Below are 16247 nucleotides of genomic sequence, written 5' to 3'. Positions count from 1 at the left end.
GGCTAAAAAATTCCTATTGCCTAGTGACCCTAGTGACATCGTAGCCATTGTCATATTTAGCACAACACATTACCCTGCAGTATTCAGTACAGGAACATGCTGTACAGGCTGTAGCATAGGAGCAACAGGCTATACCACATGGCCTAGGTGTGTAGCAGGCTCTACCATCTAGATTTGCACAAGTGCACTCTGTGATGTTCACATGACAATGGAATCACCTAGTGACGCATTTCTCAGAACATATCCCCATCATTAAGTGACTATAATTATGTGAGGACATCAGGCATAAACAGAACTGCCCTGAGCAAACCAGAATCTATGGTCATCCTAGCACGGGGCCTCTTTGAATCACGGTCTCCAGCAGTATAAAGCATTCCTAGAGGAAACTGGTGATTTCCATTAGTTTAAGAACCTTTTAAGATTAAAAACAAACAAAAGAGAAAACTAAGGGTATAATAGAAAGGAAAGGGTGATGTGATTTGAAGTTTTCCTTGGCAGAAATCTGGGAGGATCAGCATAGTTCTCTCTTTGCGCTATGAGTTTTCACTGATCATTTCACACTGATGCCAACCACAACAACTTGAGTTTACATACGGCTCATACGCACCCTTGAGCACAGTCCTAGCCATACCCACAGTAACACACACACCACAGTTTCATCAGGGTAAGAGGGTCCTAGGTATTCTTGTATGTACTCTATATAGAATGTCTCCAAGGAAAACCTCAGAACCTCCACATTCTAGAAAACAGTCTAAAGCAGCGGTTCTCAACCTGTGGGTCGCGACCCCTTTGGGGGTCAAACGACCCTTTCACAGGGGGTCACCGAAGACCATCGGAAAACACTTATTTCCGATGGCGATTCCTAACAGTAGCAAAATTCCAGTTATGAAGTAGCAACAAAAATGATTTTATGGTTGGGGGTCACCACAATATGAGGAACTGTATTAAAGGGTCACGGCATTAGGAAGGTTGAGAACTACTGGTCTAAAGGATTAGCTTTAGGAGGGGCGTGTCCATTTCAGGAACAATCTATTCGAGAAGGAAATGAAATCACGATTACAAATATGTATGGAAAGTATTGGGAAGGAGTGTGTGTGTGTGTGTGTGTGTGTGTGTGAGTATAGAATACTAATCACACTAGAAACATTGGTCTGGGCTGATAATCACATACTGACAAAATGAATCCCATTATAAGGAACAAATAAAACTCTAGCCAGAGAGCACAGGCAGCTGCCGTGCTCTCCTGCCACAGTGGGTAGGAGACATCGGGCTGGAGATGGAGCCACGCAGCACGTGTCGGTATCTAGAACTTCAGACGGAAAATTAGTCCGTATCTCTCCACATAAAGCCTTCCGTTTACATACCCACCTACTGCTTCCTATATTTAATAGATTACTTCCCCGTTTTTGCTGTTTTCCCTCCGTAAACCCTGGTCCATGTTTCATGGAAAATGTCCCTGCCCATGTACACATTCGCCCTGTGGAGGAGCCTGGAGGCTCCCTCCTCCCGACTATGTTATTTCAGTCTGAATATTCCAGCAGCAACCACTCCTTTCCTGTACTGCACTTTACAAAGCACTTACTCATCCAATATTTAGATTTTGAGCCTCCAAACCACCTGAGAGGTAGTTTGGTTAAATATTACTGCAGTATCTCCATTTCACAGGAAGAACTAGCCCCCAAAGGAAACTTGCCCAACATCAAAGAGGGAATGTATGAGAAAACCAGGGCTAGACCCGGGTCTCAAGTCCAGTTCTCTTTCCGCAATACTTTGCAGCCTCACCCACGAGAATACTGCTCTCCACTCCAACCTAGCCCCCCAATCCCACATTTGTTCATTAATGTCGGTAATTTGCTAACACCTGGGTCAATGGAATTGAAGCCTGTTTTGACTCCATCAGTGTGAACACATCCAAAAAGGTCTGACCAGCCATGGACTTGGCGAGCTTCCTTCATCTGTAACAGCTGCTATATATATATAAGAGGAAAGGCCCCACACACCTTGGTGTGTCTACAAATCTCATTCAGATAGGCGATGTGGTTTGGTCCATGCAGAGATAAGCTTCTCTATTGGAAATCAGGTGGTGAGCAGTTTACCCTGGGAATCCAGGACACTGGGGGCAAGTTTGCATGCAAAGGCTGAGACAGGTTTATCTGCAGAGAAAGCCTTGGAGGAGGACAGACAGCAGCTGTAGGTAAGGAACTGATGATGGTTTTGTATCTCTGTAGATGCTATCTGGGAATCATTTGCAAGACCTGAACTGCAACACAGAACTGATAGAGTACTGGTGAAGGACCCAATGGCCCTACCCACCCCACACCCATCCCCATCCCCATGAACTCATGTGACCTTGGAAACATCACTTTCTCTTTCTCTGTGTAAGAGTTCAGCTGCAGGTACCGGAGCAGCTGCCGCCAAGTCCGGATCCAATGTCGCGCACCACCGACGCCTGCCCGCCATGCACTCTCGATTCCTCAGTCCAGTATGGCAACGCTCAAGGATTAGCTGATTGTGAATCTTCTTAAGGAGGAACAAAGACCCCAGAATAAAATCACAGTTATTGGAGTTGGTGCTGTTGGCATGGCTTGTGCCATCAGTGTCTTAATGAAGGACTTGGCAGATGAACTTGCTTTCGTTGATGTCATGGAAGACAAATTAAAGGGAGAGATGATGGATCTCCAACATGGCAGCCTTTTCCTTAAAACACCAAAAATTGCCTCTGGCAAGGACTATAGTGTGACTGCAAACTCCAAGCTGGTGATTATCACAGCTGAGGCACATCAACAAGAGGGAGAAAGCTGTCTTAATTTGGTCCAGCGTAACGTGAATATCTTTAAATTCATCATTCCTAATGTTGTCAAATATAGTCCCAACTGCAAATTGCTCGTTGTTTCCAATCCAGTGGATATCTTGACCTATGTGGCTTGGAAGATAAGTGGCTTTCCCAAAAACCGTGTTCTTGGAAGTGGTTGCAATCTGGATTCAGCCCGGTCCCATTACCTAATGGGGGAGAGGCTGGGAGTTCACCCATTAAGCTGTCATGGGTGGCTCCTTGGGGAGCATGGAGACTCTAGTGTGCCTGTATGGAGTGGAGTGAATGTTGCTGGTGTCACCCTAAAGACCCTGCACCCTGAATTAGGCACTGATACAGATAAGGAACAATGGAAACAAGTTCACAAACAGGTGGTTGACAGTGCTTATGAGGTGATCAAACTTAAAGGCTACACATCCTGGGCCATTGGACTGTCTGTGGCAGATTTAGCAGAAAGTATGATGAAGAATCTTAGGTGGGTGCATCCAATTTCCACCATGATTAAGGGTCTCTATGGAATAAAGGACGACGTCTTCCTTGCATCTTGGGACAGAGTGGAATCTCGGATGTTGTGAAGGTGGTTCTGACAGCTGAGGAAGAGGCCTGTTTGAAGAAGAGTGCAGACACACTTTGGGGGATCCGGAAAGAGCTGCAGTTTTAAAGTCTTCTCATGTCATACCACCTCATGTAACTGTCTAGGCTACCACAGGATTTTAGTTGGAGATTGTGCATATTATCCTTTTTATCTGATTTGTGACTAAAAACATCAGTTTCCTAAAGATAGAAATAGTAATGGTTCATAAAACCCTGCAGCTATATACTGGTGCTGGATGGTACTCACCCTGTGCAATCCTAAACAAGCTAGTGTGAAATAGTTCTACCTCCTCAAAGGCACCCCTGCCAGTGTTGCACACACTACAATTGCCCTTCAAACTAGATGTGTGTTCACTGTGTTATGTAACTTCTGGTTCCTTTACCCAACATGCTTAGTCCAACTTTTTTTTCTCCAATCAGTTTCATCCTGGGATCCAATGTATAAATCCAGTATTGCATGTCTTGTGCATAACTGTTCTAAAGGATTTTATTCCGTGTACTATATGTATCAGATTAGTGTATATTGCCATATACTGTAAAAAGAAAAGTCTACATATAAATAATGTAGCCAACTATCCAAGTGTCATACCAACAAAAATGCCAAATAAACCTTGAACAGTGGAAAAAAAAAAAAAAAAGAGTTCAGCTGCAAGAGTGGAACCTTCAGGAATATGGATTGTGATGCTAGGAGAACATCTGTAATGTTAGGAGAGGTACTCCCTGCAACAAAAGATTTCTTCTTGCCACTCTAGCTTCCTCCCATCATGGTGCTTGAAATACCCTCTTTACTCAGCTTTTATATCTCAAAGCCTTTTTATATGCAAGAGTCCTTATAAAAACGTAAATTCTGGGCTTCAATTTCCCCATCTGGGTAAAGAAGGGACTGGCCTGGAGAAGCGCTGAGCATCTGGCTTTCGGAATCTGAGAGAGAGACAGGGTAGAAGACCTTGGAGTGAGCTGGTGACCTCTTGAGCCATTGTTGGCTAATCCTAGAACTGAGGGGAGGAAGAATCACTGACAGGCAGCTGAGAACAAATTCTACCAGGAGGAGAATCTAGAACTAGAGTGGTTCCAGGCCAGAGAGGAGCCTAGTGCAAGGGTTGATGGGGAAGCTTGCTCAGATTATCAACTCCCTCTTGTTCCCAGACTTGGTGCAGGTGGGTTCTGGTCTCTGTTGTTAGGAAAACAAAACACCTTGCTGCCAGGTACCCACATGGACTTTGATCAGACACTAAGGTTCTGCCCATTTCCTTGGATAGTGTCTGGATTGCTTTCAAATTAATTTATCCCAACCCAAAAGATACGAGAAAAAGAGTGTAGGACTTGGAGCCAGGAGACCTGAGTTCTGGCCCCAACTTGCTGAATGATCATTTTATGGGCCCTAACCTGTCCCTTAATTTCATTGTCAGTCCCCATTTTAAGACCCACCATGGTCTCCAAGTTTTGAGGTAATGAAAGGGGTCCTTACAGGCAACTACTGCTCTGGCTTGGCCAAAGGAATGTCACCTCTACATTAGACTCTGGGGAGGGTCCTGGCCACAGTGGGTCCTAAAGATGAACTCTGTTCCCAGAGCCCTGGACAGTTTCTAGCGCACGGTCAGAGGTTTCTTCTATTCTGTCCCACTAGAGATGGAAGAAGACATAAACATACTTGACCTTAACCTTTACTCCTTCGATTCAAAACATTTGTGCTGAAAGTCTCACTATTAGCTAATCCAACCCACACATTTTACCTATGAGAATCCTGAGGCTAGAGAAGGGAAGTGGCTTGACTGAGTCAATGCAGAGGGAGTCCAGGTCACTATGAGACCTTGAACCAAGGCTCTCCGGCAGGCTTGCTCCCTTCAATGGACTCAAATTAGGCAGTTTTGGCAATAATCTTGGAACTGAAATGAGCAGGGATGGGACTCCAATACCGTTCAAAGCCAATTCCAAATAAACCTTTTTTCTCCAAACCAAAACCATCCCTCCCTCAGAAGGTCAAGGAAATTTCTGGGAACTGAATCTACCTAATGTGGAGTTAGGGAATCAGTTGAATCCTAATCTTCCCTGCTTTCTGAACACAGACCCTTAAAATCTTGGCTCCTCCATCTGGGTGACGACCTTGAGCTTTATCAAACCTATTCTCTTAGCCTGAAGTGGAATCACTTCTTTACTCCTTCCTTAGCATTTCCTGAGCACCTGCTGAGTGCCAGGCTCTGTGCTAAGTTGGGTGAATCATAGATGCCTAAAAACACATGCCTGTCCTTGGATATCTCAGCCAACCAGGAAAGACAGAGATGACTAATAATATTCATGATGCAATGGGGAGTGCTCCCCCACCCTTAAACTAGACCTGCTCTTCTAGGGAGAGGAGCTGCCAGACTAGATCTCAGGGGTGGGAGCCAGAGAAGACCGTGTTCCTCTGGGGGCTGCCACCCACCCACCTAGAGCATTCTCCCCAGAAAGACAGACACCTGACTTCTCTACTCTAGCATGGTGCAGCTAGTAGATACTCATTCACACTTGGGGATGGGAGTGGCAGGCTGATGAATGGCATCACAGTGCCGTGTCAGTTTCGGCCAGCATAAAGCTAAAAATCTGGTTGTAAGCCATAAAAACAGAAGGACTATGAAAAGAGAATGGGTTTGAGTTTGGGCCTCAGGGTTTTGACCCCTTTGGTGTAACCTTGGGCAAGACATCCTTCTTTGCTCCGGTTTGTTCATCTCTAAGCTGGGGCGGGGCCCGAGCACGCCGTGGACTTGCCAGAGTGGTGCTGCCTGATCAACGTGTGCTCGGTTTGTTTTGCCCTTAAAGTTTGGGTTTTCTTTCCTTTTCGGTGATCTAAGGTCTGACTAGGTTTGTGGGAAGAGAAGTGAAGCCGGCATCGGGTGGGAAGCTGGGGAATTAAAGCCAGAGAAGCAGGATGTGTTACAGGAGGGAGTGGGCTGGGAGAGAGATGAAGAGGAGATGCAGTAGAAGCTGTCAGAGGGGCCACTCTCCGTGGAGGTTAGAAACAAGGACCTTTGCTGGACCCACTGAACAGCCCTAGAGAGGGGAAGGAATGAGTGCCAACCTGCAGGGCCACCTAGCCATTCAAAACACCAAAATAAAATGGTGGTGAGGCAAGACTGCTCAAATTGGGTCACTTAAAAAGCTGGAGGGAGGCGGGGGGTTGGTCCAAAGCACACTGTGGCCTGTGAAGATGGATAAGCCAGCAGGAGCAGGAAAGGCCCCAGCTAAGAGTAAAACCAGATCCAGATATGGCCATGTTGCAGAAAAACCTGGTACCTACAGTGCACAGCCGCTCTGGCCTGCCGGCCGCCCGGAGCCCTGAGTAGTTTCCCACATGTCAGACATGGCTCCTGGCCCCAGCAGTCGGCGCACATTCTAGCTCTGTCATGCATCACTTACTAGCAGATGCTGGGGCTACTGATGCATACCACACAGAGGAAAGAGTTCTGCTTATTAAATTACTAAATCCTGTTAGAAACAGGGCAACTTGCTCCTAATAGAATTTTTATGTTTCTCGTGATCCTTGGTGACTCCCATGAGGTTTTTTCAACTCCAGTGTGGTGCCAGGGATGGATTCCGCAGCCAGTTCTCTCTTTCACAAGCAGAACCCTTCAAAGCAACTCTGTCCCTTGGAGGGAACCATGCTTTCTTAGTATAACAGAGCCTTTCTAATTTGTTTTAAATCTACTGTTCTGCTGACTGTAGGGCAGTAAGAGAGATTTTTTTTTTTTAAGGGGAGCATGCGTGTGTGGAGCAGGGTAATACTATCGTTTATTTTACACTGTCCTACTCCTCCCTCCTTCCCCCTCAACACACCACAAATTGTACAAACAAACAAGAGAAGCTGATGGATGGACTCACACAGCCACCCTGCAACAGTGTCTCTTGCTGCAGAAGTCACGCCGTTTTTCAGGCCGTCGGTGCCGCACTGTTGGACGTGGAGGATCGCTTAGGCTGGGAAAACATGGAGAGTGTCTCACTGCATTTAAAGCACCATCGGGTTACATAAAGGAGAAACACAAGTCTCACCTTGCAAGAAGGAAAAGCTACATTTGATGAGTGAACCAGACAGAACTCAGGTGCTTTCTGGCACAGGTATTTCGTCCACTTGCACTGAGTTTTGCTTTTGTACTGCCACTCTTTTTCCTCCGAGTGTCAGGAGCAAATTGGTTTTTAGTTTGTGTGTGTGTGTGTGTGTTTTCTTTCATTTAAAACATATCTTCTTACGCTAGTGATATCATCCCTGGAGGACTGAGACATTAGAAGACTGAATCATGTATCACCTTCACATCTCTTCTAGAATTACATCAGCCAGAGCCCTAGGGTGCAGTGAGGATAAAAGCCAAAAGCAAAGGGGAGAAAGGAGGGACGAGGAGGGCACCAGGTGGGGGGAGGAAAGGAGCTGGTTCTTTTGCAATCTGTTTATTTTCTTCTTCCTTCTTCAACCCCTAAGCCCCCTTCCTTATTTATAAATCAGATTAACAGACTTTAAAGAGACAGTTGCCTTATATTTATTGATGGTGTTGGTTTAAACGTCATTTGTCTGAACTTTTTGATCAGTCACCATACCCCCATCAGTCACAGATGAAAAACCAACCTCAGTATTCTCACTAGACACATAAACTGGATAAGAATGAAGACATGCAGACCTGGCCCTACCTCCAAGTATTAGCCATATGATCGTCACCCTGTTTAATGTTCTCATCAGTTTCAAATAGCAAAGGAACTTGGCAATGTGTGGAAATAATTTGAAATGTGAAATCTAGTCCCGCAAGATAGTGATGACCCACACAGGTGTCTGCCAGCCAGGTGAGAACAACGTGGAAGGTACACGATGTGGGTGTCTAGGTAGGATGGGATTTGACTTTCCTGACCTCTCTAGCTGGGGGTTTTAAAATGTCATTCAGTAATGTGTATCTGAGGTATTCAGGGAAAGGGACTCTCAACCAAACCAAAAGATGATAGGTTCAAAGGCCTGGACCTTGTCTTAACGCCCTTCAAGAAGTGATTATTTTAAAATTATTTCCCACCCACCCAACCCTTTGCTTTGCTTTTCTAAAGATAGTCTTATGCCCGAACCACTCCTGTTAATTAGGAAGAAAAACCTTTCGTCCTCCATTCCTCTGTGGTCCAGTGAATTCCAGATTCCTTAAAATCTCAGGTCTAGCTGCTCAGAACATATTTATGATGAAAAGAAAGCAAAGTGGCCTCAGACACCAGGGAAGGCCAGGCGTGCGATCCGTTTCTGCAATACAGAAAAGGGGGCCCAAAGGGTGAAAGGGGAAAAAGTAATTTGCAGAAGGCACAATTTTGGCAGCATCTTATTATAACTTCTAGCTGACCGGGTGTAGCCAAATTACAGACATCTGTTTGGAATTTAGAACAGAAACAAACACACAGAAAGCATGCAAGCCCTAAAACACACATACACACACCAAGCTCTAACAGCTTGTCTCTAGGTCATGACTCCTCTGGGTCATGCTGGATTGTGGAAGGGTATTCCACCTGCCTCCCCACCCAGCCCCCCTGCATCTCTACTCACTCATGCCATCATTGGAACTTACCAATTTTCCTCTAGCCTTGATTTTCCTCCCAGGAAAAAAACAAAGATGGTCCCACTCCTCAGAGAGCCCCAAGGAGACTTTCTTTAGGTTTCTAGTTGGTCTTTAAAGCTCCCTGAGCTGTTTATGTAAAGGAAAAGATTGTATCGTATTCTTACATTTGATCATTAACATGAACCACAGAAGGAGGTGGTAAAACCTCACAAGATGTTGAAAGTCACTTCTCCCTAAATAACCTCACAGATCTGAGAGTGAGGAACAGAACTCACCCTGCATCTCCAAGAATTAACTCAGAGACCAGAGAAAACCCACATTCCCATAAGTTAATTAATGAAGAATATGGGATATACTTGAGAAGGATGTCCCAGCCACAGTATCCAGAGTGGCAAAAGGCCAGGGAGGCCCCAGACTTCGCATAAAGTGGGTTTCCCTTCCTCAATCACCTTCAAACAAGGCAAAGGCCATTGCTGTCTAACCACACCATCCCGGCATGGACACACCTTCTCCCACCCCCACCGCCAAGCATGCTCAACAGTGGTTCCAGACGCTCACCTGTTCTGTTCAATTTTCCTCTTTATTTTCTCCCCACTGGGCAGCAGACAAAACCAGAGCAGTGCTCCTCTTCAAAAATAACAAAATGTTTTATACATATTTCTGTATATACAACTTGACAACATTTTACATGTCCCTTTTGCACAGCAAAAGATATAAACATCCAGCTCTGAGAACAGTTATGTACAAAAAAAGATGTCAAAAATACTTCACAACAGTGCAAAAATATTTTACACAGTATCATGGAGTGAGATCTTTTGAGCAGGATGAAGGTGTGTGTGTGTTTCTAAAGAAAACTGTTTTTTTATTTTTAGATATTACATGTCTTTAACTGTAAACAAAATGCAACTTTCTTTCATTTCCCTTTCCCCCTCCTCCAAACAATTATTCGAAGAATTTGGCAGAATTTCAAGGGTCTTAGTCTGAGGTAAACAACCCGAGCTCTCACACCAAAACACTTGGGGGCAAGGAGGCGGCACAAAGCCTCAAACATTGTGAGAGTAAATTCCTTTTTCTTTTAAATGACTTGCCAATGACAATGCTAGGCTGCTCCCAGTTAGAGGGGTGGGGAGGAAGTTAACCCCTCCTTCTGAGGCCCCAGCTGCCCCACAAACAGGAAACTGGCCGGCAGGCACCTGACGCCTGCGGGACTTTACTAACTTCAGCCGGCATTTCCCTCACCCCTGACCCCAAGGGGCTGCGTCTCTCCTCCTTGTAGGCTTTCCCCACCCCACCCCCACATCTCGACCTGCAACCTGAGCTCCACTTAAAACACAGCCAAATGTGTCGAGGGAGAGGGGCAGGGGGAACTCTGGGCTTCACGTGTCCCACTGGCCCTTTCCTGGGTGCGAGCGGAGGTCAGGGTTAGGTAAGGAAGCAGTCGAGAAGACTGGTGGGGAGTCACGGTGGGGCACCAAGGCGGACGCAGGTTGAGTGGAGCTCAGCCCGAGCGCGGCTCGTCAGGGCTGGCGCGGTCCGTAGGGCCGGACGGGTCCCCGGCGGTGGTGGAGGTGGCGTCTGGGCCCCCGCCTTCTATGGAGCTCTCGCTGCCGGTGCTCTCACCAGACAGCAGGCGCGTCACCCTCATGTCGGCCTGCAGGCTTCGAACGTCGTTGCCGAAGCTGAGCTCGCCCAGGTCGTTAATAAGCTGCGACAGCTCGGCCTTTACGTCGGAGGAGCTGCCCAGCAGCAAAGGCGGCGGCCCAGCCCCGGGGCCCAGCGAGACCCCACTGTCCCCCAGCGCCTCCTCCCGGCCACTCTCCAACGTGTCCAGTAAGTCTCCACATTCGAAGTGCATGGCCACCACCAGCGCCCGCTGAGCCTCGGCCTCTTCCTCTGCCGGGTCCCCCTCCCGGGCACGATCCTCCTCCTCCTCCTCCTCCACCTCCTCCTCCAGGTAGCCCTCGGTGTGCTCGTCTTCCTCTTCCTGCAGCTCCTGCTCCTGCTGTTCGCCGACCAGGTCCTCAGTGATGGAGCCGAGCTTGGGAGCGCTGCGGCTGCGCTCCACCGGCGGCTTGTAGCAGCAAGGTCCGTGCAGGAGCAGCTTGCGCAGCGGCACTAGCGGGATGGTGTGTGCGCCCACCAGCTCCTGCTGCTGGTGACGCGCGTCGTCCCGCCGCTTGAGCCGTTTAAATTCCGCCAGTGCGTTGGCCGACGTTTGGTAGAGCAGTAGGGCCATAGCCTGCGCCTTCTCGGGCTTGGACACCAGCACCGCGTGACAGCGCAGCATTACCGCCTTGTGCTTGAGCTCGTGCCGGTACACCCAGGCGAAGACCTTGGGCAGCCGCGCGTCCGCCACGCAGTAGGTGACGCGGTGCAGCAGGTAGAGGTGGCCCGGCCGGCGCAACGCGCGCTCTTCGGCGTGCACCATGCGGATACCCTGCGCACTCACAGTCAGCTTCATCTTGGTACCCTGACGGCCCGCCTCGCTCTTGCTCCAGATCTTGCCCACCGCTAGGTCAGTGCAGCCGTCGCCGCGCGCTTGGATGGTGGTGGCATTGCCCAGGTACAGCACGGTGTAAGTGGGGTCCTCGCTGGTGATGTGCAGCTTCTTGCGCTTGGAACGGAACATGCTGCCCACCCGGCTAAGCGCACCTTCGGGGCACGCCCGCGCCAGCGAGCTGAGCGCTGAGTAGTGCAGGCTCACCGCGTAGCCCTTGGGCTTGGACGCCTGCCTTGGCGGCGCCTCGGCCAGCAGCTCAAACTTGTGTTTCTTCCACGGCAGCATCTCCGGAGGGCGCCCCCGCGCAGTTGGGCGGCGGCGGTGGTGGCGGAGCGCGGAGTGCGAGCCCCGCTGAGCCACCCGCCTAGGCCAGGCTCGGTCCGGGCAAGACCAAAAAATAAAAGTCTCTGGGACTGGCCCAGTTGCAGGGAGTGGGAGGTGGGAGAGGGGTGTAGTGCTCTGGAACCCTGCGGGGGTTAGGGGTAGAATTTTTTTTTTTAAGGGAAGAAAATAATCACTTACGAGTGTGGAAAAAGCGCACACAGGATTTACCCCAGCCTGGGCAAGCACGGAGGCAAAGATCTTAGGCAAGCAAAACGAGGAAAAGAACGAGAGTGGAGCGAAAAATATCTTTTAAAAAAGATGCACGTCTGCAAATAAATAGAAGGACCCCAAGCAAAAACAGCCGAGATAGTGCGAAAATAGCAGGAACTCCTCGGCGAATGTGTAAAGGGCCCCTCTCATACACACACAATTCCCAGGGCTGGGGCCGGAAACCTCGGAAACTCAACAGGGAGTGAGCCCCGGGACCAGTGCTCCCCACCGTCAAGGGGTGCTGGAGGCAGACTGCCACTCCGCTGAGCTGGTCCCAGAATCAGCTGCTTGCCCCAAGTGCGGTCAGATGGTGGGTCCGGCTGGCCGCGGCGGGCCCCGCGCAGCAGTCCCGCCGTAGCTCACTGCATCTTGGCTCCGACCGGACGCAGGGGACTTGGGCTCGGCCGGCTCACAGTCCCGGCTGGCTCGGCCAGGGCAGCGCGGGGCTCCAAAGGCAGGGCGTGCGCATGGTCGGCTCCGGGGATGGTCGCTACCTCATTTCTTCCCTCCGGGGATGTCCAACTCCGCTCCCGGGCTCCCCTCGGTCCGTTACCCGCCTTTGCAGCGCGACCCCTCCGATGCTGCGAGCGCTCGTCAGCTCGCCAGCTCGCCAGCTTCACATCCTTGCTGTCCCCGAGCAAGATCTCGGGTAAATATAGGCCGGCGCGAACCATTCGCCGCGCCGGGACAGGGGAGGAGCAGAGATTATCCATTTCGGGTTTGGACGCCCGGCAGGTTCCTGGTGTCTTAAAGGGACCTGGTTACAGCCATTGGTCAAGGGAAGAGGGATACAGGTCTAATCCAGCAATTACATCCCTAATTTACCAGCATCTCTTTTATCTACAGATATCACCAAGACCGAGGTTACCCCTTAGGAAAAGCAAATTGAATTCTGACACTCCACCTCCAGGATGAATTGCAACTCGCTGAATAAATGTCTCCATCGAAACTTGAGGAGGTGGTAGAAGGTGGGATTTTTAATACTATAATTTACTATGCAAAAAGGTTGAGGAAAATAGTGGTTCTTTCATTACGTGGCAGCACTCTGAGAATGGCTGAGTACTGTTTAATATTATTTTTTACAGAACTTTATTCTACTACAGAAAATAGAGAGGAGCAAAGAAAATACCAAGACTTGTTTTTCACTATCTTGGAGCCTTTCTTGGTAATAGTGAGATTGGAGTGAACAATATAGTAGGTATATAGTCTATAAATAAGAAGCTACCTGCTGCTAACTCCCAGCAGCGCCCCCTGCTGCTGTCAAGTTTCAGAGTATTACGTATCCCAATTTTCTGAGATATCTCCAGTTTCCAAGTAAAGCTAATGTGTGACCAGAACTCAGTTTACTTTGACAGGCCAGTCATTCAGTTTTATTACATCATTGACACATTTTGGATGAGAATTCCTAGTAAAAATTCAAGTGACATTTTTTATTTGCGTGTCAAATAATGCCAGGCCACCCTCCACTGGGAATGATAATCACATGAATCATGCTTTTCTTATGTGCCAACTAAACAATGTAGCTTTAATCATCTGACCAGTTTGACCTTTGGCTAGTAACTCATTTCTGGGCCTTTGAAACAACCTGCTTGCTTCTCAAAGCAAAAAAAAAACTTCTAGCTGGAATGTGCGATAAACACCTAGATGATCCTGCATCAAACTTCCAAGTTTGTTCTAGAGATGACAGTGCAACGTCCACTCCACAGGCCCACTCCACTGGGGCATCGTGGATGTCTCCGGCTTCCATGCCAGATTTCAGAACCACTGTAGCCCCTTCTGGAAATTCTCTGGCCTTCTACCTTTGCTAACTTTTAACTTTTTTAAAAAACTCTTACTCAGCTTTCTCAGAGTCATTGGCATTAATTAACTTCTGAATACCTTTTGGTGCCAGTCCCTGACCTAGTCCCTTGTAGACCCAGTTCCTGTCTCCAAGAAGCTCCCAGTCCAATGAACGATGTCAAGTCCACTCAACTTGGGGTTTGTGGGTTCTAAGAGAGCACCTTGTATCTTTGGTGCCTGGTACAAATAGGCACTGCTTAATTGTTAAATTAATGAATGAGATACGTATATGAACAAGACAGAGTGGACTAAATGCCTTGAGAAAGACCCAGAACTGTAAGAAAAGGTTCATTGTGTGAAGAAGGAACAGGATTCTTCAAGCAGGTCAGAATTAAAGGACTTCTGGGTACAGAGGACAGCAAACTTACAGAACATGAAAATGCAATATCACATATCAGACTAGGATGGAGTTTAATGACTGAAACAATGAAAGAAGAAAATTTCCTGATCGAAGAAGAAAGTCTCTTGAGCATGCTTTTTGGGCCCTCCTAGTCTTTGAGGGAAGGAATGTTTTGTTTTGTTTTTCATGGCCAATTGGCCCCAGGCTGTCATTAGACCAGAGATGTGATATCTTTCTTCTCAGCCTCATTGATGGGTTAATGGAGGGGTACCAGGCATGGTGTTGGAATGAGTTAGTTAGGATTATAAACCATTTAAACCAAGGTTATGCCCTGGCCGGTTTTGCTTAGTATTTAGAGCCTCAGCCTGAGGACCAAAGGGTCGTGGGTTCAATTCCAGTCAAGGGCACATACCTGGGTTTTGGTTCAGTCCCTGGCCCTGGTTGGCCTCCTGCAGGAGGCAACCAATTGATATGCTGATATCTCTCTCTCTCTTTCTTTCTCCCTCCCTCCCTCACACTCTATCTGAAGATAAATGGAAAAAAATATCCTCAGAGGATATTTTTTATAAATAAACCAAGGTTAATTCCTCTTTGGCTCAAATTTCCGGAATATCTTCCAGTGGCAATGAAGTAGACAGTACGTGCTCTAAACAAAAAATTCCAGTAAAAAAACATCAAATTAACCTGTGCTAAGTGACCTTTAACTGGGCCATAATCTTGAAGTCTAAACTCTACAAAAGTAGACATCATGTTCAAGCAGTTAACATTTCAAACTGCTTGGAGGTCCAAGGGTCAGAAAGGTTTGGGGAGGAGGGGGTGGGACAAGTGGTGGGAGCTAAAGTTGGCCTCAGCATCTGCAAGGTATACCACATGGGCTTCCTGCGAAACCAGTGGTGCAGAGTGGCAGGGAGGATTCCGCGCAGCCAGAGTGTCGGTCCCGGACACACAGGCCACAGAGCTGAGAGGCTGAGAGACAGAGAAACTTCGATGTGAGAGATACAGGGCCGGGGATCCAACTTGCAACCTAGGTACATGCCCTTGACCAGGAATTGAACTCCAAATCCTTCAGTCTGTGGGCCGACACTCTAACCGCTGAGCCAAACTGGCCAAGGTTGGACTACCTTCTCCATAAGTTTGTGTTCAACCTTGGGAGGACAGAAAGGTTCTATCTAGACAATGGGAATACTCCTGTGTGAGAGTCATGCTCTGTGTCTGTGTGCAAAGACTCAGGAGGAGGACCGGGCTGTCTCCTAGAAGCCTGGGCCAGCACCTGGGGCCTGCCTCACCTTTTGGAGAAGCTCACCATCCTCAGAAAGCACAAGTCACAACTGAGGTTGGTTTTTTTTTTAATCCTCACCTGAGGATATTTTTCTATTTATCTTCAGACAGAGTGGGAGAGAGAGCAAGGGAGAGCGAGAGAAACATTGACGTGAGAGAGACGCAACGACTGGCTGTCTCCCGCACGACCCGGACCAGGGCCGGGACGAACCACAACCAAGGTACGTGCCCTTGGCTGAATCATTGGTCTGTGGCCGATGCTCTACCGCTGAGCCAAACCAGCCAGGGTACAAGTGAGGTTGTGTTTATTTTGTTGGGAAAGTGGCAGCACCGTCTATGAGCCCACACCACAGATCTGAGACAGCATTTCCAGAACAGAACTTCAGCAAAGTCAGCTGGGGAAGGGGTTAGACACCCCACCGGAGGGCAGACTACTTTTTTTTTGTTATGACACTGCCCCATCTACTGGTATCAGGCAGAAGTACCACTTGGTAAGATGGTTTCTCATAGAACCAGATAAGCCAGTGGTTGAATCAACACTCAACCAAATCACAGCTGGAAAGCAACTGGGCATCTAACTTGACATCTGAGAGTCAGCCTTTTAGCTCACAGAAAGCTATCAAGCTAGCTTTCTCCCACCCGACTTCTTGCATAATGCTCCTCCCTTTGGCCCTCTCCCCCAACATCCTACTGAATAAACACTGGCTTTGGAGACAACAAATAATGAATCTGGAATCTTCT

At 48.2% G+C, this 16247-nt stretch overlaps 2 protein-coding genes across 2 annotated transcripts; one reads left to right on the top strand and one right to left on the bottom strand.

Moving 5' to 3' along the window:
* Nucleotides 1-2580: 2580 nt before the first annotated feature.
* LOC118617516 (L-lactate dehydrogenase A chain-like) lies at nucleotides 2581-3511 on the top strand. The gene is made up of 2 exons (XM_036243498.1): nucleotides 2581-3171; nucleotides 3431-3511. The coding sequence occupies exons 1-2, from the start codon at nucleotides 2581-2583 to the stop codon at nucleotides 3509-3511; spliced, it is 672 nt and encodes a 223-aa protein (XP_036099391.1).
* Nucleotides 3512-9510: 5999 nt separating this feature from the next.
* On the bottom strand, nucleotides 9511-12655 carry FAM43A (family with sequence similarity 43 member A). Its single transcript, XM_036243935.1, has one exon. It carries the CDS (start codon nucleotides 11738-11740, stop codon nucleotides 10454-10456), a length of 1287 nt encoding a protein of 428 aa, XP_036099828.1. The 5' UTR covers nucleotides 11741-12655; the 3' UTR covers nucleotides 9511-10453.
* Nucleotides 12656-16247: the final 3592 nt, after the last annotated feature.

The sequence above is a fragment of the Molossus molossus genome, unplaced genomic scaffold (assembly GCF_014108415.1).
Source record: "Molossus molossus isolate mMolMol1 unplaced genomic scaffold, mMolMol1.p scaffold_m16_p_5, whole genome shotgun sequence".
Taxonomy (NCBI): Eukaryota; Metazoa; Chordata; class Mammalia; order Chiroptera; family Molossidae; genus Molossus; species Molossus molossus.
Note: the sequence above shows the minus strand (reverse complement) of the source record. Positions and strands in the feature narration are given on the sequence as shown.

Bases quoted from the DNA above. Each gene is read 5' to 3' on its own strand.
- LOC118617516 (XM_036243498.1), top strand. From the start codon at position 2,581: ATGGCTTGTGCCATCAGTGTCTTAATGAAGGACTTGGCAGATGAACTT. The intron at 3,172-3,430 runs GTTCACAAACAG...TTTGAAGAAGAG, and splicing joins ATAAGGAACAATGGAAACAA to TGCAGACACACTTTGGGGGA.
- FAM43A (XM_036243935.1), bottom strand. From the start codon at position 11,740: ATGCTGCCGTGGAAGAAACACAAGTTTGAGCTGCTGGCCGAGGCGCCG.